The sequence below is a fragment of the Tinamus guttatus genome, unplaced genomic scaffold (genome assembly GCF_059628265.1).
Source record: "Tinamus guttatus ecotype Peru unplaced genomic scaffold, ASM5962826v1 Tinamus_guttatus_pri_ptg000489l, whole genome shotgun sequence".
NCBI classification, from domain to species: domain Eukaryota; kingdom Metazoa; phylum Chordata; class Aves; order Tinamiformes; family Tinamidae; genus Tinamus; species Tinamus guttatus.
In genome coordinates this window covers 1,050,313-1,073,807 of record NW_028289023.1, presented here as the reverse complement: position 1 = coordinate 1,073,807, position 23,495 = coordinate 1,050,313, and the positions used below count along the sequence as shown (strand labels likewise).

Here is a 23,495-nt window from a genome sequence, read left to right as displayed (position 1 = left end):
AAGTTTAACATGAATGGCAATTGTGAGAGTATAAGTAATTATTATATACAAATAAATGTGGGGCACTTTACTACAATTAACTAGCACAACTGCAACAAAATAACCTGAGTGATTTAATACAGTTTCAAGTTAAATAAAAATATTTAATGAAATATCAGTGTACAGAGTCTTTAAAATCAGCTGTTTATTATGAAAAGGTCTGTACGACTGCCTGACCTGTCTCTCTCTGAAATATTCTCTGACTTCTCTTCCGTTTGTGATGTGGCCCACCTGGCTCCTGACTGAGCAATACTACAAATTGTTACTTGCGTCAAAGTCCGCTGTGATAAAAAAATACCTCTGTCTCAAGCAGTTTCCAAGGAGATTAGTCTCAGTGTGTGAGCAGGGCAATGCAGGGACTGGGAAAGCACAGAGAAAAGCGAGGGAAGATCTGCTGCTTGCTTCCCAGTAAACTGAAGGGAAGCAGTGCAGAAGTTCCAGAGGATGAGGGGCAGAATCTGGAAATAAAGAGGCTTTGGACTGCCAGGTCAGTATGGATGGGCCCGTAAGAGATGCAGCGTTGAGGCTTTCCAAGGCAAGCTGAAGAGTTTATGTTGGTGATACAATATCTAATAATAATAGACCAAGAGACAAGCCAAGATATGTACTGAAACAGAGGGAGGAGAAGCAGGGGTTTGAGGTTAACATCCAGAAGCATTAGGGTAAGAGATGAAAACACAGGAAATCACTGTGAAAAATGGGGAAAAAAGGCAGTGGTTTCAGAACAGCCCTGGAAGCGAGGTAGAATGGAGAGAGACAGTGAGGTGTTAACTGTAGGAGCAGGGCAATATTCCATGATCTTCTCCAAGAGAAGCAGCAAGTAGGGAAATCACCAACACAGGTTATAAGAGCCTAAAATAGCCTAAAAATAACCAGCAGGTTAAAATGAAGTGCAAGAAAGATGGAATAAGTTTCTAGCCACAGAAAAGTTGAATTGGGCAAAGCCACTTTAACAAATAAACCTTTTTCTGCTGTTTTTCTCCTGGGCCTCATGGTATCTTGACCTATTAAGAAGAAAGCCAAGAACTCTGATACTTAGGGAGTACCAGGTTGGTCCCTTTGCTACTCTGAGTGAGCTTCCCCCTCAGTACTGGAACTTATAAACCTAAATCTTTAATTTGCTGAGGCTGTGCGTCCTCTAGTGTGCAGGGCGACCAGAGCACGTACCAGTCCCATCAGTAACTGCTGCTGAGAATCCTCCTCCTGGAAGAGAGGGGGGAGCCTTTCCTCTGGAAGAAACAGCAAGAATCATTCAAGGACACGATGCTACAGGAAACACCATGAGACTTCAACCAACTTTAAAAGCACGTAGAAACACACACAAACAACAGCTGTGCTTCACTCACCTGAAGAACTAAGATAGGGACAGAATCAAGGATTGTTTAAGAGAACTCAGGAATGGGACATAATCCTGTAGCTGCCACCTTTTCCCTCAAATGTTTCAACATTATTTTTGCATAAACACCACAAGCCTCTTGCACCATTTCACATTCCATTTGCATGCTCTTTGCTTTCATATTTAAGAGAAGTATCACACTGTAGTAACTTGGTAGAGGAAAGAGGCTAGGGTTACCACCGGGATACACCAGTTCAAACAGCTAGATAGCTTCTCTAAGGATAAAACCCCTCTTCATTGGCCTGGCTGCTTCTGTTATTTTGATTTGCAGGTGTGAAAAAACAACTTTTAACTACATGAAAGAAGAATATAAGAAAAGACACAGCCCAACATGAGCTGAAGTTCAGCACCCTCCATTCCTTACTCAGTTCTTCCTGTCTACTGAGAATGACCTGCTTCATCTTTTAGTATAAAACCATGTCAATATTTTCCAGGACAGAGTACTAAAATTTTTACAAAGTTCTTTCCAACTCTCTTGGTTCAGTTCGAAATATATTTACTTCACCATTTAACATCTCAAAGACTTGCACTGCTCAGTTTTAAAGGACCTGAAGGAGGAGATACAGAAAAGCTACATTATATTGATGCTCATTAGTGGCTGGCACCCATCTGGACATTCCTAAGGAAGAGCAGCAAATCTGACTGATTTATCAATGAGCATCTTTGGAAACAGGCCTGTAGTCTGAACCTGAGGCAGCCCTAAGGGGACAAGACTCAGCAATAACATGGGGTCATCTATACTCGGTCCCAGAAGAAAAAGCCTGGAGAAAAGATGTCTTAGGCAGAAGAAGGTTTAAGGCTTATGTTAAGCTGGAACCTTTAAGAAAAAGTAATAACAAATAAAGGATTCCTAGTCAGTATATGACCCTATCACTACTACCAGAAAGAATGTTTTTCTGTAATTTAATGACCAGTCATCTTCATCCCTCAAACTCTTCCATGCTGAAAATACTCGTGGCAATTCATTTTTCAGCCAAAAACAACTAGATGGAAATATTCTAACAAACCTTCCAGCTAAGGCCTACACAGGCAAAAGTTCTACTTACCGCAGTCCCAAGCGTCCAGATGAGACAACACCCTGGGGTTGGAAACAAAAATCAGCTTGTTTCATAAATACTGCTCTAAAGAATTTCTTTAAGACATCAAAAAGCTTAAACAACCCTTCAGTTTTTAAAAAGCAGAAAGAGAGATCCAAGAACTGTAATTACGACTTCATTTAATAAAATATTAAATAGCATAAAAAGAATTTTATCTGCCTAGGTTGCATAAGAAGGCTTCAGATCTAGCATAAACTCCCTTATGTAGGAAGTCTGAGTATTTCAGATCAAGAGGTAATGATCTTAAGGACTCCAACACTTGATTATCAGCTAGATAACTTTATTCAGAGCAAAGTATCTGATCAGGTATCTAATGAGTCATACTAGAGAACATATTTAAATCTTTCAACACATTTCAAAAACATAAGCAAATATAATAGTACCTACTTTTTTGCATTTTCAAAAATATTCCTCAAATACGCTGTGGTGGTTCTTTCCTCTTTCTGAATTGTAAACAAACAAAAATCTCCAAGTGAACAAACAAACCAGAAGGCCAATTAAAATACTTCCTGATGAAAGGCAGAAGAGAAATTAAGTTGATTTTCCCTTTAAATGGAAATAAGCACAGTGGGCCTTCAACCAATCTTCCCACCACCTACACGCAGAAGCACCCACACACATCTAAACTGCATGATAATTATAGCTATGTGCAAGCTCTGCTTTTGTTCTGCTTCATTATTTTAAGAGTAAATTTTACAGACAATGACTTTGTAAATAAAATGATTGAAAGTCTTTACACCTCTTACAACTAACTTCCCATTTCTTTATCCCAATTGCATCCTTGACAAATTCAAAACAAACAAAATAATAAGAACAAAATAATAAAAAAGATAATCTTCTATGTTTAGCTGTAAAACCTGAAGAGATCTCATTTAAGAGAGGGCTCTGGAGGCTATTTCAATGAATTCAAACTTACCTCTTCGGAAAGGTTAAGCCATTCCCTCCGCAGGACGTTGTTGTGGTAATGCAGGTGGGGCTCTGCATACTTCACACTTTCCAGGTTTAAGTTCAGTTTATCCCAGAAGCCTTTAGAGTTTTGAACCTGCAAAACATTGTGGGGAAAACATGAATACGATTTGCACAATCATGGAAATATCTAATAAACCTGTCATTAAATGTCTGAAAGGAATGGCAATATCTGTAGTTAGATAACAACATAGTAAGGGGGGAAAAAAAAAAGAACAAAAACAACTGCATTCTTTTTGCAATACTTCTTAAAATTTGTCCTAAATGTTCTTTACATTTAACAGCAGGGTAGGATCTACCTCAAGAGCTGGTGGCTGCAGGGCAGGTACCTGCTACCTTGGCCCTGTTGCAGTCCCTTGGGAGCAATGGGTGCTTTTAAGACCCGCTGTGGATGTTTGGTTTAGGAAGGGAAGAACCAAACTACATCCCACGCCAACCACACTGCCTAGGGCTCCACCAACTCTGAAAAGGTGCCTCAGTCAACCAACTCCACATAAATATTTACAGTAGGTCACATAAATCCCACTCTGGTTTCCTAGTAGCTCTGAGCAGAGAAACGTTCCGACCCTGGCAGCTGCAGGCTAGCAGTATTTTCAAGCTGCATTAATACTTCCACTGCAAACATCCATTGGCCAACCACAGACTCTCAACCCAGAAAAGAAATATAATCCAAACATTCCCACAGCAGTTCTAAAACCTTTGACTCCAGCACTGAAAGTGATTTAAACCCAGCTGTGAACAGACAGGAGGAAACAAACAAACACGCACTGGTTTCCTGAGCCAGTTCCTAGGCTGGCTAGAGAGATTTAAGGCCACTGACCATGAAGGGGTGATGAAAACATGGTACTTGCCCTTCCTTTCCCTACCCATCTACCTTTCCAGCAGAGATACTGCAGTAGAAACATGAGCAGGCAGAGAGCTTGGATTCACAATACTCCCCTTACTTGTTATATGCTGGATTTTTCAGAAAAGAAGGGGAAGGAAGGCAATGGCAATAAATTTAGAAGAAAACTCCAGACATCCTTAACGCATTTCCTACTCGAGACTACCACTTGCCCGTGGAAGCAGCGTGCAGGGACCCCCTGCTGCCAGTCACGTCCCCCTCACTGCCAGGGCTGATTCCTGCTTTAGTGTTGCGGCTGCAGCAGGAAAGTAAATGCATTTTTTGCTGCAGGCTAGTTATACGTTGCAGCTGGAAACTAGAAGGACATACAGCACCATATGTTCATCCTGCTGGGGCTGATTAACAAGATCTATGGTGGATTACCACAGCGTTGCATAAATGTTACAATTGGAAGCTAGTGGGGAAAAAAAAAAACAAAAAACAAAAAAACAAAAAAACAAAGACTAGAGAGTAAGGGTATCATCTAGTGACCAGTTTGTGCAACTGCCACAGCACTACCACTACAAAGATGCACTTGGGCCACACACAAGTTTGATTGATGGTAGGGGGATGTAGAAGAGCAAGTTTCTTTCCTATGTTGTCTCTGCCAGGAAGGGGCAGACTGTCAGGAATTAAAAGCAGATGTCACTGAAGATCTGCACTGTCTTTAGGTGTTATAAAAATTAAAAAACTGAAAATAAAGGAGTATTGTAATTAAATCTGTGATCTTCCGGGCAAAGATTTGAGAGACAAGACTCCTTCACGCGGTCTGAAGTGGTGCTAATTTTGCAGACCTTTCTGGACTGTGAGGAATTAACTGCCGAGTGTGGCAGGCACAGCAGGCAGGCAAGGCTGCCGGCTCGCGGTGCAGGACGAGCTCCCGAGAGCCCTCCCTGGGCTCTGGCGTTCCCAGCGCGGCCAGGGAGCGCTCCCGGAGCCAGCAGGGATGCCCAAGGATTGGAGAAAGCTTCTCGGGTGAGCAACTTGCTGCCTTTTTGGTGAAATACCGTAAAATCTGATGCAACAGAAATAACGCACACAGGACCAGATTCTTCACCAGAGCCTGAATGCAACACGAGACCAAACACCAACTGAAAGTTGAAGTTAAAGCTCTGTGTGCCTGGAATGGTACAGGGCACCCACAGCAGCAAACCCTGGGTATTTATATCTGTCCTCACCAGACAGACAGAGCAATCTGCAGTCAAAAGTAGCAGGAAATAGGTGTCTTTAGCTCAACTCTGACCTTTTTGGTCTGTTTAGGTTTCAGACAGAAATAGGAAATGAGTTCCACAATCAGGAAGTATAGCTGTTAAAGGCATGTGCCCCCAGGGATTTGAGGTTCAATCTCAGACAAATTAAAGGCCTGCTAACTTTGACCCTGGTGAATTACATGGATTATCTGGCAACACAATTCCAAGCCCAGATTTTCCCAGGTGTCTCATCTCCCAGGGCAGCCTCCCCAAGCAAAGCACGCAAGGCTCAACTCACAGATCACAGCCATGAGAAGCACTACGGCTGCAAGGGAACTGCAGAAGGGCGAGGGGACAGGGGGCAACGTCACCAGTTGTAAGAGGTTTTGTCAGAACCCAAGTTTTGTGAGCCAGCTCTAAGGACTCAGGGGAAAAGCGGCTCCCACCTCACTGAAGTTCCACACAGCACAATGTTCTCATGTATCAAGAGCGTGCACCCAGAGGAATCAAGAGACCACGTGTGGGTAGCCCTGGGAAAATGTGAAGTGTTTTCCTAAATTGCAGACAGTAGAGGAAGGGAAAAGGAAGATGGGAAGAATCATTCATCTTGTTTTCAATGGAAAGTACAGAGCTTCCTAGCCAAACAGCATGTGCTCCTCCCCATGCAGCTTACTGCCTTTTCCAGGCTGCACAGGAATGTGTCTAGATTTAGGTAGCCAAATCCCTGACATCAGTGCAATCACAGGATGCTCTGGACAAAACAAAGGGAGGGTCATGAACCACAAGCACCAAGGGGAGCACAATGAAATCTGCCTCAAGCCATTCCCACCAAAGTGGAAATGTGCACTGAGAAATTCCATACATCTTTTGTGCCAAGATGTTTACCTGCAACTAGCAAAGTCACAAAGCGACGAGGAATCAATCCAGTCTGGAAAGAATTAATTATTGGAGAGGGCCTTCTCCAGAGGGAAGGAGATACTGAAGAAGTCTCTTAAGGAAGAAAAAAACAAAAAAACAAAAAAAAAACAAAAAACAAAAACAAACAAAACAAACAAAACACACACACACATTTTTGACCTAGCAAACATCAGTCAGGAAGACTGATATTTTATGGAAAGGGCCACAACATTTACAACAGGGCAATTTTCTGTTCACCTGTATTTTTCGACAGGGCCGTGCACTCCAATACTGTACTACTATGTAGTTTTTAAAAGTAAAAACAAAGCTCCTACCTGTAAGCATGACCATATTTTTCTAGAGAAACTCACCTCTAATATAGGAAGAGAAATAATGTCTGTCGTACATGTTACTCCAGGGATTACCTATAAATACATACAAACATTAAGAACGTAATTCACTTGTCATTAAACAGAGCCTATTTGAGTATCTAAATGAATTTCTGTTACCCATTTCCTTTGGGAAATAATCTAGCTAATTCAAACTGCACATTCAGTTTTGCTGAAGAGAAAGAAGGCATTTTTTTCTCATTGATCCCATTTAGAAAAAGATAACATTAGAACATGGTAAGTTACAAAAGTTCAAATTTGCTATTTGGTAAATGGTAAATGTCTTAAAATTATTATGCTTCTGCAAACTTACTCATAAACCTTCAGTCTCTCAAAACTGTTTGCCTTGGAAATAACTGTTGGTTACTGGCTTTGTATCCATTACAAATATCGTACAATAGGCAAGTAGTGTCTTGTTCCAAACTCCAGCAAATTAATCATCCTTTACATTACAGAAACTACAATAAAACTACAGTAACATTTTATAAATGAAGTTATCTGAGGAAATTAGGGCCTGTGAAAGACACTACTAACATTAAGACTCAACAAAATAAAATGGACATAAAGCACAAATATGGATTTAGAACATATCTGAGAAGAGATGACGTATACAATCAAGTCACATGGCAGGTTTTACTAAAGGAAAACAGACTCTCTCCAGTTGTTAATGGAAGCACCAGTTGTGCTCTTACCCCAGTCCAGTCAAGCAGGGATGTGTATGGCAGAAGTTTATCCAGATTGCACATTTCTGGGCACATTCTGCAGTACAGGGAGGCTGTAAAAACATTGAGAAGGGCAGAAGAACATTGAGATACATAAACTTATCTGTTATCGAGAACGCACTTTACAGTGTGTTCCGTGTCTGTCTAACACTTGTTTAGGGACAAATTCTGGTGCCAACTCCGGAGCAGCTTCCCCCACGGTGGAACCAGTCCCGTTCTGTGCACGAAGGGGGAAGGGGAAGCGCAGCCAAGTCAGCCCGCACGGGTCCCACCCAGGACACGCACCGGCTGTGCGGGGAATCGCTCGGCACAGCTTGTCCTGCTGTGCCAAAGCACCACGACAAAACACTCTGGGCTGGGCTACACCAGATTTGTTACTCCTTTCCAAGAGCAGTTATTTACATCCCAGATACCCAATCAGTGCAAGGCAGAGAATTTGCTCCTCAGTGACCTAAAAAAATGAAAACAACTATTTGTCCCAGTAGACAAAAGCCTGCATTTGGGGAGTTCTGCAGCCATTCTGATCTATGTATCTCCCAAACTACTGACACTGACACATGAAGATCTATTAATACAGATTATAATCAAAATGTTAGGGAAAAAAGAGTCATTTTGTGGCTTCTCCTTAAATTCCAAGTTAGCCATTCTACCCTAGTATGAAGAAAAAAAAATACCTACCAATGATAAATTCTTGAATGGGGTCAAAACTATGGCATGTTGACAGGTTCTCAGAAATCCACCAAATAATCTGTAAGAATGAAAACAGATAACACATCTCTCTGCTTAAGCCTGTGCTGTAAGAGACTGGAAACAGGTCACAGGAACCTTGATTCAAGATCCCTGATTTTGGGGATATATTGAATATATGGGATAACATTTTCAGAACAGCTTTGGCCAATAAAGCACTTTGGGCAGCCCAGCTGACAAGTCTTGTGGTACTACCAAAAGGCACATGTGGATCAGAATTACTTCTGTGTGGTACCATCCCCTGACCCCACTCTGCATGAGATGTCAGCCAAGGAACCCGGAGCAGGCTCTCTTCCCACCTGCCTTTCCAAGTCTGCTGTGCTCCCAGCGCAGAGCAGAGCGCAGTGCAGGGCTGCCAGCCGCTCGCTGTCCCGCCGGCTGCTCCGCAGGAACCGCAGCAAGGCACCGCTGCTGATGCTCACGGCGTAGAGGCTCCCTGCGCCGCGATCCAGAACAGTCGACACCAGCGGGGACTGGACGGAGCAGTTGGGCAACAGGTCAATTCTTGCATCCTCGCCTGAAGGACACAGGTTTGAGGAGAGAAAGGCCTCACAAAGTCCAATCTGGCTGCTACCAGCACCGTCTCCTCCCAACACTCCCTAGTCCCCAGCACAAAGAAACAGTTTGCTCCTAGCGCTGCGTGCACTGGTACTGTGCTCAAGAGCAATGTTGTTGGCTGAGGAGAGGGAATAAATAGGTAGCAATGTCCACATCCAACGCAACCCTTCCCTACTCTCGCAGCAGGAAAGCTGCACAGCTCTGAAACCCACAAAATGGAGCAGAACAAATGAGGATATGTAGGACAGGGCAGGGAAGGGCACCAGGCTGCTAATACAGATAAAATAATGGACCTGGCACCTGAGCATGGCTACAGCTTGGAAGTCTCATATTTACAATCACAGCACATCCTTGTATTAGGATGTATCGTGATTTCCCAGTAAGACCAAATACAATTACCAACTAAAGCACTGGATCAAAACCACTTTATTTATTCTAGCACCACACACACCACCACAGCACTATGCTACAGAACTCCAGAGCCTTTGCATCAGAGAGATCAGGGCCACCATGTAATCTCTCCACTCATCTGCAGCAAAATATTTAAGTAAATATACATAAGAACCACATATTTGGTTCCTCAGTGCCCCTGCAGCAGTGACCACCGCTTACCTTTCTCTCACCCAGAAAAAAGGATTTCTGATTTCAAACAAAGACCCTCCAAAAATAATCCATTTCCTATAAAGACATGTTTGTTGGAAATGAAATAACGTGCCTCTCAGATGAGACTCTAAATCAAGTTGCATCAGTCTGATCAGGTGAAGGAAACACATATTTCCTCTCCCCACACCCTCCGAACAGACACATTTAGAGCAACTCAATTGGAGGAAGGAAATGTAAAATCAAATTTACCTCTCCATGAGAAATTTGAGAGCAGCAGAGAACCAGTAAGCATGGGCAAAGTGGGGGAAAGGAAACTGTGAAACCAAGGCAAAGATTTTCAAATTCAGTGAAAACTCTTCTTCCATTTCACAAGTTAGAAGTACATAATGGATGAAGTAAGAAAGGTCACAACCTCTTTTTAAAATGGAAGAGGCAATAACGTGGTTCTTATTTTTCAATCTCTCTTCTAGGGCACACAGTGCAATAAAGCAACTCTTGTGGAAGCTCAACTTTCTTGTAAAGAGATTTGAACAAGTTTTCATCAAAGCAGCAGTACTGTACCTGTCAGAAACAAACTGTAGCACAGGAGATCAGGATGTTGAATATTCAGGAGGTGCAGGAACTGACCAGGCAAATAAGCAGCCACATAATAATCTATTTAAAGAAATAATAGGCAAATTAGTACTTGTTCACTTATTTACTCTAAGAGGTTGTTTCACATGATTCTCATCTTGCCCCATTTTGCTTGGAAGGAATTGATTTTGTCTAGGAAATATAAAAGGACTTAATTAAAAGCAGCTGTTGTGTTGTTAACACAAGAAATACTATAACTATATTTGAGTTTCTAGGGGAAGACTCAAGAGGTTAAAGACACTCAAAACTCACCAACTGATTGCTAGAGTAGAAGCTGAGTGAGTTTCAGAGGCAGTTGCTTACTAACTGTGAAGTATTGCAATACCAAATGCCAAACATAAAAGTTAAGCAAAGAGGAAAAAATACATATATTTCTTCTCATCTTAAAGAAGAATTAACCACTTGTCTCCCTACCAGGGACAGAGAATGACAGTCACACAGCAAAACATCACCAATAACCTACCAAGATTCAAAAAGGCTACTTCCTTCAATTGATGGGTTTCTGCTCTTTCTAGAGAGACTGTGAAGGTTTTGTTGTAACCTGGGGAAAAAAATAATAGTATTAAAAAAGAAAAAATCCACCTGTTACAAGTCACGTTACAACTTTATAGCTAAAATTTTCAGCAATGCAAGTTCACCCAAACAGTGACATTTCAGGCTACTTTATGTGCTTATCTGTGCAGATGGATTTCCTTCACACTAAACAGAGGTGCTGCGCACACTGCAGACCTGCACCCACGCAGCACAGTTTTTAGCATACAAAAACTGGCCACACACTACACAGCCTATGTTCCTGTCTGAAGAAGCTTTCCATTCCTGAGTGAGCTTTTGTGTAAAAATACCTCCCCCTCAAAAACCAAAATCCTTTATATGGTTGCACCTCATATTTTGGTGATACTTGAACTGCTTTACAGAACCTCCGATTTGTTTATCTGCTAACCCTGTTGCTCCAACTTAGTTCACCTCAGCTTAAGACACTATCTACTTCCAGACCCACTACACTTGCATGAACTTAGCACCAGCACAGATGTTCTTTTATTCTAGGCTTGCACCAAACTTCTTCCTTGGTCCAGTAAGTAGAGCACAGGCCATCAACCTCTGAAAGAAACTGAAGATTCAGGTAACTGGAGGATAATGACTCATCTCCAAACGCCTGTGATTGCACATGGCATAAGTGCTCTCATGATCTATTATACTACCTAAAATTGTGTGAAAACACAGAATAAAGATAGATCTATAGTCTATAAGATCCCTAAAGGAAAAAAAAAAAAAAAAAAAAAAAGTGGGTGAACTGTGTTTCCTCCACCCATTCAGGTAGACTGGGCTTTGATTCTTGACCCCAACAGAATTTTCATGCTGCGGCAAAAAAGAAACAACAGATTTCCAGGACCAAGAGCAACCCTATAGATAAAAGGGAAACCTAAAAGAAACAGTTTCTTTGACACTGGACAGCGACCAAAACTTGCTAGAGATGCATGGCTATAACTCAGGATACCCAACCATTACTGACTAATCTGAACTAAGCTAGTGCTAGCACTGCAGGACACACCAGCAATGTCACCACTTCTGCACTGATGCTACATCAGCCCCCCCATCAGGAGGGATTTGCATCCATGTGGAAAAGCAAGTCCTCCTTCAAGAGTGCAGATGCTACAGCACAGACTGAACTCCTAAGGAGTCACAAAAAAGGGACTTGCTCCTGATATGCTGCTGCCTTTGTGGCAGTAGCACAAATCCAAAAACTCCATATAAAAAATAAAAAAATAAAAACACACATACCCAACCCATTCCATGGTCATTCCAGCTGCAGCTGGTCAAAATCAGCACCGTTTTTACCCTCACTCTCCCCCGATACACACACAGACACACAGAGAGATGCGTGTCCCTCGGCACAGGACGCATCTGAGGAAGTCGGCCCTTCACTGTGAACCACTGCCGGCTGCTGACACACCCAAACAGCTTCTTCACAGTTTGCTAATGCCCCGAGAACCCAAAAATTCAGTTCCAGCGGCAAAGTAACATGTCAGAGCAGCTCCCAGCGCTGAAGCCCTCAGTCATATTCCTGAGGCACAAAAGCAGAGACCTGAGGCAAAACAGAAGCATGTTGCCTGCTTGAACACAGCTTCTCCATTCTGTGCAGCTTCTTACTGAGAAATAAGTCATCTCCCTCCTCCATTTAGCAAATTGAAGATATTTTGCAAATATCTCTGGTCAAGAGGAAACGATGCTTCACTCATTCCAAGAAAATAAACAGAGCCTGAAACTAAGAGCTAGGACACCACTTGCACACACTATTCTTCAAGTCAGTGGGTGCTGCACATGTGAAGAGGAAGCGCTGAACTGAACTCCACCTACATGTTCAGGCTAAGAGCTGCTGCTTCATTTCTTAGGCACCGAGTCCTTAGGCCTAAGTACAGCACACCTGCAGCTCCCACAGCTTTCACTGATGCTGCGTGCGCTCAGCATGTCGCAAAGACCGCCTAGAAATACCACCTAGACCCGTTAAGTGTCATCATGAAGCCACTGGCTTGAAACAACTTGTTGAGCAAGTCTGCAGCCAGAAGGTCAATTCAGCAGCCACACGCAGCCACCAGCTTTAAAACACCAGCCCCAGCAGTTTACATTGTCCACAGCCTGAGGCAGCTTCCTGTTTTGCCAAGCAATTTGTGACTCCCCAAAGTTACCCCCCAAAACAAAGCAAGTTAACTGATGGGGATAATCTTACCTTTATGTAAGAAATATATGGAGTATGTTATTTCATCAGGAGTATCAGAGACTGGACTGCAACACACGCACAAGCCTCCTAAAAAAAACAAAAAGGATGGAAAATTGTCTTGTGCGTTTGACTTGTAGACATGGACACCTTCCTGCTGCAAAACCAAAGCAAGACTGTTACAGATTAGAAACAAATAACAATAATCTCTCAAAAAAGGCCAAAATATGGAAATACATGTTATGTATTTCTTTAACTATCCCCTACCTAGTGATGCACAGAGTGGGAGAACAGAGGAGAGGATGTGTCCCTCTGGGTAATGCCATTCTGGGCTCCGGCAGAGCCAGTTGTTCTGCTGTACAAAACTACATTTGCAGCCCTTCCCCACAGAGCTCAGGCTTGTAGTCAAAAAATCATCAGGACTGTCTCTCCTCAGCTTACCTCAAGATACTTTCTGTTAAAGGACTATAAAATATCTATAGAACAACATAGTAAAATGCAAAGTTTTTTGGCTTTCTAAATAATCAATTCATATCAGCAGCAGCTTGATAGGCAATTAGAGCTTTCTCATACTAGAAATTCCTTCTACCTCCTTCTGCACTCTCCAGTCCAAACAGCCAAATTTTCTTTTTTTAAGGAGAAAAGACAGTCCTTGTCACAAGCCTATTTCAACTGAGGTACTTCAGGCAGGAATGCTCTTCCATCCTCATTCTAAATCATAGTGATAGACTACTTTGATTATCTCTTATTAAAAAACAAAACAAAACATCATACTTGAAACCACTTCCATGTCTTGGCAAGCTGCTTTGGCACTCATGTTAGAAAGGGCTTCCAAAGCACATTCTCCTAACACAGTTGGGAGAACTGAACAACAACTATAGTCATTCACTTCTTCTAAGTGATGAACTTTTAGCAAAGATAAAAGCACTGCTAATGAAAGTATTCTTCTGTAAAAAAATAAAGGTTCATATATAGCAAGTATACAGAAAACATAGTACTGTATACAAAGCATACAGGGAGGGGAAAAAAAGCTCAAGTACAAAAGCACAATTAAAAGATATTTTATTTAGTTAAATGTCAAGTACTTCAGACCACAAGGCTGCACCATAGCTGTGACACAAATCTGACCAAGGCACCTCACACTTGGTCAGGTGAGAAGGGAAGGTAAAGAATTTTCTGAGATTTTTTTTTCTGCTTATTTTCACCAGGTTGAACATTGATGGGAAGCCTGATACAGTTTTCCTTGGATGTTTAAATTATTTAGAGAACAGATGGGCATGTTGCCAGAGCTCCGGGCATCTTTCAGAGCATGCATAATTTTTAAAGTAGCAGCATCAAGACTCAGCAGGGAGACTGGACTGGATCCAGCAAACCCACGATGCTGTTCTATTACCAACAGCTCTGCTCTGACACTACAAATTTCTTCCTTGCAAGCTGGAGGATAAAGCGTATGCTGTCCCATAAATTGCACAACATGCAAGTGAACGCAAGGGAATCTATTTAGCTTAAGGTATCGGGGGGTTATATGCAAAGTGATCACAAAAAGCAGTGGCTCTGGGGACTACCGATGAGATGCATGCACTTCCACCCCTAGGATACTGGTCAAAACATTAACAACCTGAATTACAAATGATAGGTAGTATAATTAAATGGTGCTTCACTAACACAAATAAAAGGAGAATGGCAGTCAGATCAGCAAGTGCCCATGAGGCACCATTACAGCTAATACTGTCTTGGCAGTCACAGAGCTGCCACTGAAAATGTAACAGAAGTTTGAACTAGGCGCTAGAATATGAGAACAGAGATACATGTAGATATGCTTGCCTTTTCAGGAATTAAAATTCCTTTTCAGGAACTAAAAACAGTGTAGAGAGGCAGGAAAAGGCAACATATAAAAATCAAGTTCTAACTGTGTAGAATATAAGTTTCTATATTCAGCAGAGATAGCAATTAGAACTCTGCCACTTGGTAAATAAACAGCACGCCACAGAAGTTTTTGAGAGTCATTAGTACAGACATGAAGACACAAAGACTTTGTTAGAAAACTTAAGTGCAGCCCCGCAACTTCTCTTCACTTAAAACCCGAAACACGAAGCTCCAACGCATGTCAACGTGGCACCGAGTGTCCTGCACTCACACGTGCAGCTGCATTAGAGCAGCTTGCTGCTGGAACACGCTCAGGAGAGACTTGTCTCGCCTAACCTCAGTCATCCAAACATCACCAGTTTAGGCTCCTTCTACGGCAAATGAAGGAAAACAGAAGGAAGCAATCATCCTCCGGAGAGGCTTATTTCTCTCTATAAATGTAGTCCAGGCACTTAACTTTTACGTGGATAAAATTAGGTGAGGGTAATCCAGGATTTATACTGTCTTACTGTCCCTCTTTTTCTGAAAATCCAGTAAGTTTCACAGAAAAGTACTTCTAAAGCATCAAAAGAAAACACAACCACAAATAACCAAGTGCTGAACATACACAGTCACTTCCAAGATTAGAACTGCATGATCTCAGCTAATCTCTCAGAGTACATTAGCATTTTTATTTGTAGACATTTTGTCTTGGTTGTGCTGAACATGAGCAACAGGGCTACTTTGCTTCTATTATGGAAATTCAAGAAAGAGAGTGATTTCACCCTGAGTTCAGATTGGCTGTAGTTAGTAACAGTTTATTGACTAGGGAATTGCATGGAATATTCCATTGGGAATTTATTCCAATTATTCTTTGCAAAAGATGGCTTAATGGAACAAATAGCAACATAAATATTAATAGTCATTACTACTAATACTTACTACTTGTTGTTAATAGCATGATAGGTTCTACAGGGAATTTAACCACTGTATTGCCAGATTGCAAAAAGAATATTTTACTTCAGGGTAATTGGTCAACAGTCTGGTGAGAGGAAGACAGAAACTCTCCCTAGGGTAAAAGCAGGTGCCTGAGTGTGGACAAACCCTGGAGAGTGCAAGTGCAGAAGGAAACACGTATGTGCAAGTTAATAACATTTTCCATTACTGGACAGGTAGCTTGTATATGAAAGGCATCTAAAAAATATCATCTTAAAAGCAGAGACTAAAAATAGCCCAGTCAACATTCTGGTAGACTGAAACTTGACTGTTTCTTATTTCTATTTTCTTCCCTATAAACTTTATAAAGTGCTGCCTGTGTTTGTAAAGAAAAGAAAAAGTGTAAAGAAACTCTATTTTACTTGATTTACATCAATGGTCACTCCAGTATAACTGGCAAATATCTCAGCAATTCACTCCTGTGCATAGGGAAGCCCTTAAATGAGATGCTAAGCCACTTTTGCAATGTATCTTACTCCGTGCCATTCTGCAGCCTATTCAAAGGCTAATCAGCTCCATTGCTGCCTGGTTGTATGGCCGATTGGGAAGGTGAAACTGCAGCTCTCTGAGATGACTGGCTGTCTCATGAGGCTAGTTTTCAAATCAGAAAAAGTCTGTGCTCTGCATTAGGATGAAGGAAAATTCCTAAACCCTAACGGTTTAAGTAACACCTAGCAACTTATACTTACTAAACCAATAAATATCATACACTAACTTTAGCGTTATATATACTGAACACTGCCTGTAACACAACTAGTCCCCTTTTTGAATTTACTGCTTTTACAACATATTTTTTGCTTTTTACATCAATGTGGTTTGACACAGCTGTGCTTTAAGAGCACCTGGATTCTGGAAGCAGCACAAAATGTTGCACATGCTTAGCCAGAGAAGCTTCGCATGACGAGTGCATTATATCAGCTCCTGGGCTACCAGTAATGCTCTGGATGACTGTTTGAATGCTAGTGTATAAAGCCCTAGGAAGTCCTGGACATAACAAACAAATAAAAAATAAAATCAATAATAAAAAACTCTCACAACAAAAACCAGAAATAGACTTATCTACTACCACTTTTCCCTCTCCTCACAGAGACCTGTCAAATACACTCTAAAGGAAAAGTCTCACGTTCAAAAAACCACGAAGTATTCAGTGTAGTCTCTTATGAGGAAATTCTTATTATTTGTTATTATACTCTATGACAGTTACATTTGTAAAATATTTTAATATAACAATATTGTATTTATGCATTACCTGCTTTACTTGTAAAAACCTGAAGATTCAAAGATTTAGGCACAACCTCCTGGTCTTGACAGTAACCATATCCAAAATTCACAAGTCTACAAGCAAATAAAAGATCACTACATAAATCTTCTCATCCACACTGATTCATCACAAAAGAAAGAAAACACAAGAAAGCAAAAGCAAGTTCTGCCCAGTTTTGGAAATAAAGTCATCTATTACATATGAGAACTGAAATGCTTTGGAGTCCGTCTCTACCACTTATGACTGTAAAGTTGTATTTTAACCTGCAAGCAGGCACACCAACTTCAGTGGAAATAGTGAGAAAAGGACAAAATCCTAACAATGCTCATCTAGAATGTTATACCATGACATTCATTCTCACACTAGCAGGGTTTTAATGGTTTTGCATATCTTTAAATCTACAAGTGCTGGGTTTTTTTCCATGCAGAACATGCAACAGAAGGTTGTACTCAATCTGCTTTGGGTTCCCCCCTCAGTCTCCAAGAAAAGATTTCACTTTTACAGAGTTTTTTCCTACCTTCTTTGTCAAGAATCCTGAGGGGAAGAAAATACATATATAAGGTAACGAAGCTCCTACAAGTGCTGGGTTTTTTTTCCCCATATCAGCAATAACAGGACACACTGCCCATTTAGAGCACCTGCACGTTCAGCACCACCACACTGAGCTTTCTGCATTAGTACTGAGGGATCCTGGGGACAGGATGCAGCTCACCAACTTTCAGATGGTGATACCTGAACGAGCAGCTTTGGCCTCCCTCTGTGTTTAATGAATAGAAAATGGACACCTTAGAATTAAAGTTCAAGTGAAGATAGATGAAAACGAGATTAGTTATGAGTGTAAGAGTATCCTGACTAGATCTTCCTCAGTTACAAGGGAGCCTTAGGGAGGCGAGCTCAGATGCAGCACATCTGAGCAAGCTCAAGTGCACAGCAGGCACAGACAAAACCCAATGAAACTCCCCTGGAAAGTGCAGCAAACAACATGCTGAAGAAAAGGAGCATAGTGGGCAGGAACAATCTAGGGGTCTGGTTAACTGTCTGCTAAAATGTGCAACAGCAACGAAAAATAGAGGGCTTCTCTTGACAGTAACAGAGCAGAAATTTAGCAGCCACCACTACAGATTAATCACTGCACAGTCATGACAGCACAGGAGACAAGCAAATTTCCTTACTTTGGTAAGTAAGGTGAAGAGAAGGATAGTTTAACCTAGTTCTTAGCCAAATCATTTTCAAAAATGACACCCAGAAAGTAGTCAAGGATTCAGCTAAGTTTTACAGCTGACCCTGATGAAAGTGAGAGGAACTAGAGATGGACAGAGTGCTTAAATTAGTCTTATATTTCAGTCCCGCACAGGCAAATCCAAAGTGTTTCTGACTTAAACTGTACTGAAGTTTATAAAAAGTTAGACTATGCATTAGAGGCAACCCAACAAAATATACCCCTGCACACACAAAAACTTACTTTAATTCCATGTCATGTACAGAAATATCCAGGTGTGATTCCAGCTGTTAACCCCAAAACAGAATATACCTATGTTATTCAGTGAGGCAGAATCCTATGGCTAATATTTCATTCAGTAAAACGTGTAACACACATATTTCACCAGATTGAACATTTTAAAACAGAAAGGTAAAGCTTATCTGTCATCCTGTAATCCTTACAGCCTCCCCCAAACCATTAAATAGTTACTACTTTTTTGCTTGTTTAAAAATATATAAACAAGAATAATTGTGGGATGTTTAGCCTCTTGCATTAAAATAAATTTCAGTCACTAGGAAAAAAACTAGCACAATTATATGCTCATGCTCACAATTACAGTTGTAATTTACATGTTCCATTGGATTTCTTGCCAATATACACTTGGCTGCCTTACTTAAAAGTGGTACAAAAGTAGCCTGTGATAAAGAAATCTGGTGATTTTGATAACCCTGCTTTTAAGTACTTAAAGGGTATAAGATCAGGGTAACATCATGAACTTACAGGTGAGAATGTGTACAATTCCACTGAAGCTACCTTACTGTAACTCAATATGATATATTCTTGAAAAAAATATAAATATATATAAAAAAAACAGAAGACAAAAAAAAAGGGGCACAAAAAAAAAAAAACCCACCACATCCCACCACATTCCCTCTGCAAAAAGTTCCTTCCCATAATAAAAAAGAACAAAATATCTCAGTATAACTGCTTGGAACACAATTACATCCATCTCAACATCATCATATAATGTAGTACTAATGACTTACTATTGAGTTAAAATTTTCATCAGGATAAAACTGGACACATTTTAAAGTATTCCTTGATTCCTAGAATTAAGAGAATGTTTTATAATTAATGAAATATAATGCATATCACACAGACTGAGAAGTGACTAGATCCCCTAGTCCTCTACACAGCCAACGCACTTCACTAACAAATGTGCAGCAAGGGAACAAAAGACAAATTAAAAACCAGATATAACCCCCCACAATAGCAGCATGACATACTTCCTTCCTGCCCCAGATCGTTATCTGGCAGTCATCGGTAATTGCGTGGGCTCTCCCTTGAAGCCCAGCGTTGCATGTGTCTCTCATGCACACACGCACACGAAAATATTCTAGAAGTCTAAAAATGTTTTCTGGAACTCTATCTTACTTCAGTCTGTTCATAAGGGGCATCTCGGAAAGAAAAAGCAGGAATCCATTCTCCCTTGCAGTTTCTACTTCCTAATAGCCACCCGAAATAAATGAGCGTACAGAGGTGAGGGAAGCTGATTTTCATTTTTATGCAGAATACAGCAAATGCAGATAGTCTCTTAGGGTGAGAAGAACAGAGGGAGGGATGAACACTCCTAGCCCAGAACTTGCCCTCAGTTGGTGCACTCAGTGCATCTGTATACAATTTACACTCCCTAGAACACAGACAATATACTCATGCCAGTTTTTCATACATTTAGATCACTTTGAATAAGAAAAGCTTTTTTAAAGGCAAAAAGAAAAGAAAGTCCTCATAACCCACCCTCTATTACAGGAAGCACCAAAACTACCAGTTCTCTTGCAATTCCTAATGCACTGACAGCAGTAAAGCCAGTCTGGCTCTTGGTTTGGGTTAGCTCAGGTATTAACAGACAGATTGCTACAATGAAACTCAAAGCCACAGCACTATTACCACACATGCTCTGAACTTTCCCATCATGAGACACACAAGGACAGAACCCCTAACGTGACTTTCACCTCACCTTTGGAGCAATGTAGAAGAGTCTCTGCTCCACCATATCCCACTGGGCCCAAATGAGATCGTCTGCAACTCTGGCTCTTGCGAGTTGACCCGAGTTTCGAATCACCTAAAGGGAAAAGTAAAAGGACCAAGTGTTAAAATTCAAATAAGGTTTTGGAATGACAATTATGTAGTTTCAAATTTGCAGAATGGCTTAAATAAACTTCTGAGAGATGTAGGGATGTTTTGCGCCATGCCAACACAGACCAATTCTATTTAAGAGGACATGATCTCATTCTTCGGTTGCACTGATCCTCTTTATTCCCCTACTGCAGACCACTTCATAAAACCCACCTGCTTTACAAACAACCAAACACTTCAAGAAAAACAGATGAAAATACTTCAAGTGTCTAAAAATCAGGACCATAGCCTTTCAAACCTACATTTATTTGCATAAACTGAAACACTGTCCTTTATGACACAATTTTTTATTACATTAGACATATGCTTAACAAAAAGAAGCATTTTAAGTAAGAACATTCAAAATAAATTTGTGAAGTGGAATTATGTGAGACACGCTGTATCGCAGAAGGCAGAGTTAGAAAGGTTACTTAATTCTGTGGATATTTTTGAATGCTTTAAAAATAAGCGTACGCTGTGTTTTCTCCTAACTTCTAAAAGTGTTTTTGACCTAGGCACGTTTTAAGGCAAAGAAAACGATAATCTAGGAGGAAAGTCACTTGCTTTACATGATACACAAGTTTTTAGAACAACTTTAAGTTGTGTAAAAGCCATACTATCAATATTTTAATATATGTCTGAGTATAAAGTTACAAAAACAGTTAACATTACAGAAGATGGGTATTTCTAACTTTTCAGATAAAACATAAACCTTCAAAACCCAAGATTTTTTAAAGTCTTACCACTTTGTGATCTTCTTCAACAACATGGATGTTGAATTGTTCAATATCTTTAAAACAAAAAAATACATACATACTGCTTTTAAAACTATACATTTATTATGCCTGACCTCCCAGAGTGCTATAAAAGCACACTAAACCCAGCAAAATCAACTCAGTATACAAGGAAATATATATGTGATGTATTAATGCAAGTGCCTATTCGAGCACTTCTCGTTTCCCGAAAGAGGGAGGCCTACTAGGCACGGTCCCCTTGTCCAGCAGCGTCAGGAAAGGCACCAACAGAAACACTGAAGCAAGTCAAGGTGCTTGCTTGCAATGAAAGAGCCTGCAGAGCTTTGTGCTAATGATACAGACTACACCTTAGTCATGTTCCACCTCCTAGCACAAGTAAGACCTCGCAATCCCTGACAAGGCAAAACCCCTAGAAGTTTTTGGTAGCTTACCTATGTTCGGGGTGCAAAATTTGCCTAAGATGTTACAAATGGCACTGATTGAAACAAAATTTTAATGGACTACTGAGATGAAAACTCTGCCTACCTAATTCCAAATAACTGAAAGTTGGCTTCTAGCTGAGCAGAAAAGATAGGTCTCTTCAAAGATGGGAAGAATGATCTTAGGTGATAAGAGCTAAAGGCAAGAGGATTAAACTACCTTTTGCAAGTGTCCACCTCCACACTCACTCTTGAATATTCAAAGTCCTATGAATCCAAGGAACTTTTGTCCTATTCTTATCTCACTTGGCATGCTGCTAAATCAGAATCCATTTGTCAATAATCAATTGACCTGCTCTGTATTTATAAGGTAGCTATAGAAATCTAATTTAGTTTTATTAAAAATTCAGAAGGCTGACTAATGAATCCACGAACTATTTACTGTTTTTGCCATAAAAGCTTGCCAAAACTACTTTAAGTAAAAGAATGAAAACATGTTTTCAAAATAACAACTCACATTTATCTTCGGAAGCCAGCAAGAGACGACTCTCTGTAGAAGTACCTCTGTCTTCATCTGGATAAAGAAACTATACAAAAAGTTTTACAATAAAAAAATAGGATTCTGCTTAACAAACTAATCTAGAACATTAACTATCTGTTTACTTAATTGGATATTTACATATTTCTAATAAAGTCAGGCACACTGATGAGATTCAATTAATAACAGTAGCTATTACTACAGAATAGTCATCAATCACTATAAGCAGGCTTAGACAGATCAAAGGAAAATTAAAAAGTAGCCTTCATGTCACAGAAATATTCTACTTTATAAACATTATATGAAGCTTATGTTATTATGTCATATAGATATGTATGATTATATTTACATGGGCAAAATCTCAGTAAAATCAGCTTGCAAAATAACATGAAGTATTTCTGCATTCAAACATCTTTTCCCTTTAATATAGCGACTGGGAAAGGTGTATATTTAGATCAAGTGAATAACTTACCTGTACTCGAACACAACTATCCACAGCCTTTAAGACTCTCACATTATTAATAGGATGAATTTCAATCAGCAAGGTTAAATATTTGGATACTGCAAAAAGAATAAGAGTTTTGTTTTTGAAAGAGAAATTAAAGGACAAAAGCAAAAGTAAGGGTATAAGATCTCTACATTTTCAAACAATCCACTTGTAGTACCTGACTGCAGTAGTCGACTTACTCTTTCTTCCTCTGTATATTGTCGGAAACTGACAGCTAAGCAAGAAAGAAAAATACACAGTAAGTGTGCAGATTTGTTATTAATCCTAGTGAACATTAAAGAGAGCAAACATCAAAAACCTTATCAAAAACATGCACTTTAAGGGAACATCAGCAGCTCCCCTATATAGGGAACATGTATAAGTAGAGGAGGGGATGAGACCTAGGCACACTGGTGATGCACCCACCAAAACATATAGAAAGCTGTGAGCAACACCCGGGTCAAAACACACTGAAGCAGTACTAGACCCAAATGTATCAAACTATTAATCACCTTTACCACAGCATCAAGAGAAACAGTGATAAAAAACATATTTACCTAATAATGTCCTTTCACTGTTGACCGAGCAACTGATTATGTGCAGATCTCTCTCAAACATATAGAGGTGCTATTGAGAAAAACATTCATGATGACCAATTATTTTTTAAACTCTATAAAGGAAACCATTTAATGATCCCTCCTTAGGGAAACATGGCTGACCAACATGCTGTTATTTTTCAAACAAACATCACCAAGGCCAGAAATCTTATTTTAAAGGGGCTTTATCACTTCTTTTCCTCATTTGTTCATTTGTTCCCGGTTCTTTCGAGTCTCAGATCTTGCCACTGGATCTGCACAACAGACCTCAACATCAATACAGGATTTCACCTTTTTCATACACTTATGGGCAGGCCTGCAAAGAATCCTACCCATCACGGATCCTGCCACCAAATCACAGCGTGTTCAAGTTTCAAGTTTAGAAGGTT

At 40.4% G+C, this 23,495-nt stretch overlaps 1 protein-coding gene across 1 annotated transcript in view; it reads right to left on the bottom strand.

The window, feature by feature from the left end:
* The window catches only part of GSAP (gamma-secretase activating protein), a 40,290-nt gene that overhangs the window by 10,359 nt on the left and 6,436 nt on the right, over positions 1-23,495 (bottom strand). Inside the window, exons 4-23 of the mRNA XM_088533179.1 lie at positions 23,068-23,137; positions 22,689-22,745; positions 22,496-22,584; positions 22,003-22,072; positions 21,055-21,101; positions 20,154-20,258; positions 19,183-19,242; positions 18,398-18,441; positions 16,924-17,009; positions 12,846-12,923; positions 10,584-10,661; positions 10,049-10,141; positions 8,626-8,843; positions 8,258-8,327; positions 7,550-7,632; positions 6,840-6,893; positions 3,449-3,574; positions 2,920-2,975; positions 2,482-2,513; positions 1,207-1,268 (exon numbers count right to left, since the gene is read on the bottom strand). Of these exons, the coding sequence (XP_088389305.1) occupies positions 1,207-1,268; positions 2,482-2,513; positions 2,920-2,975; positions 3,449-3,574; positions 6,840-6,893; positions 7,550-7,632; positions 8,258-8,327; positions 8,626-8,843; positions 10,049-10,141; positions 10,584-10,661; positions 12,846-12,923; positions 16,924-17,009; positions 18,398-18,441; positions 19,183-19,242; positions 20,154-20,258; positions 21,055-21,101; positions 22,003-22,072; positions 22,496-22,584; positions 22,689-22,745; positions 23,068-23,137 (1,578 nt within the window). The remainder of the gene's footprint in view (positions 1-1,206; positions 1,269-2,481; positions 2,514-2,919; positions 2,976-3,448; positions 3,575-6,839; positions 6,894-7,549; positions 7,633-8,257; positions 8,328-8,625; positions 8,844-10,048; positions 10,142-10,583; positions 10,662-12,845; positions 12,924-16,923; positions 17,010-18,397; positions 18,442-19,182; positions 19,243-20,153; positions 20,259-21,054; positions 21,102-22,002; positions 22,073-22,495; positions 22,585-22,688; positions 22,746-23,067; positions 23,138-23,495) is intronic.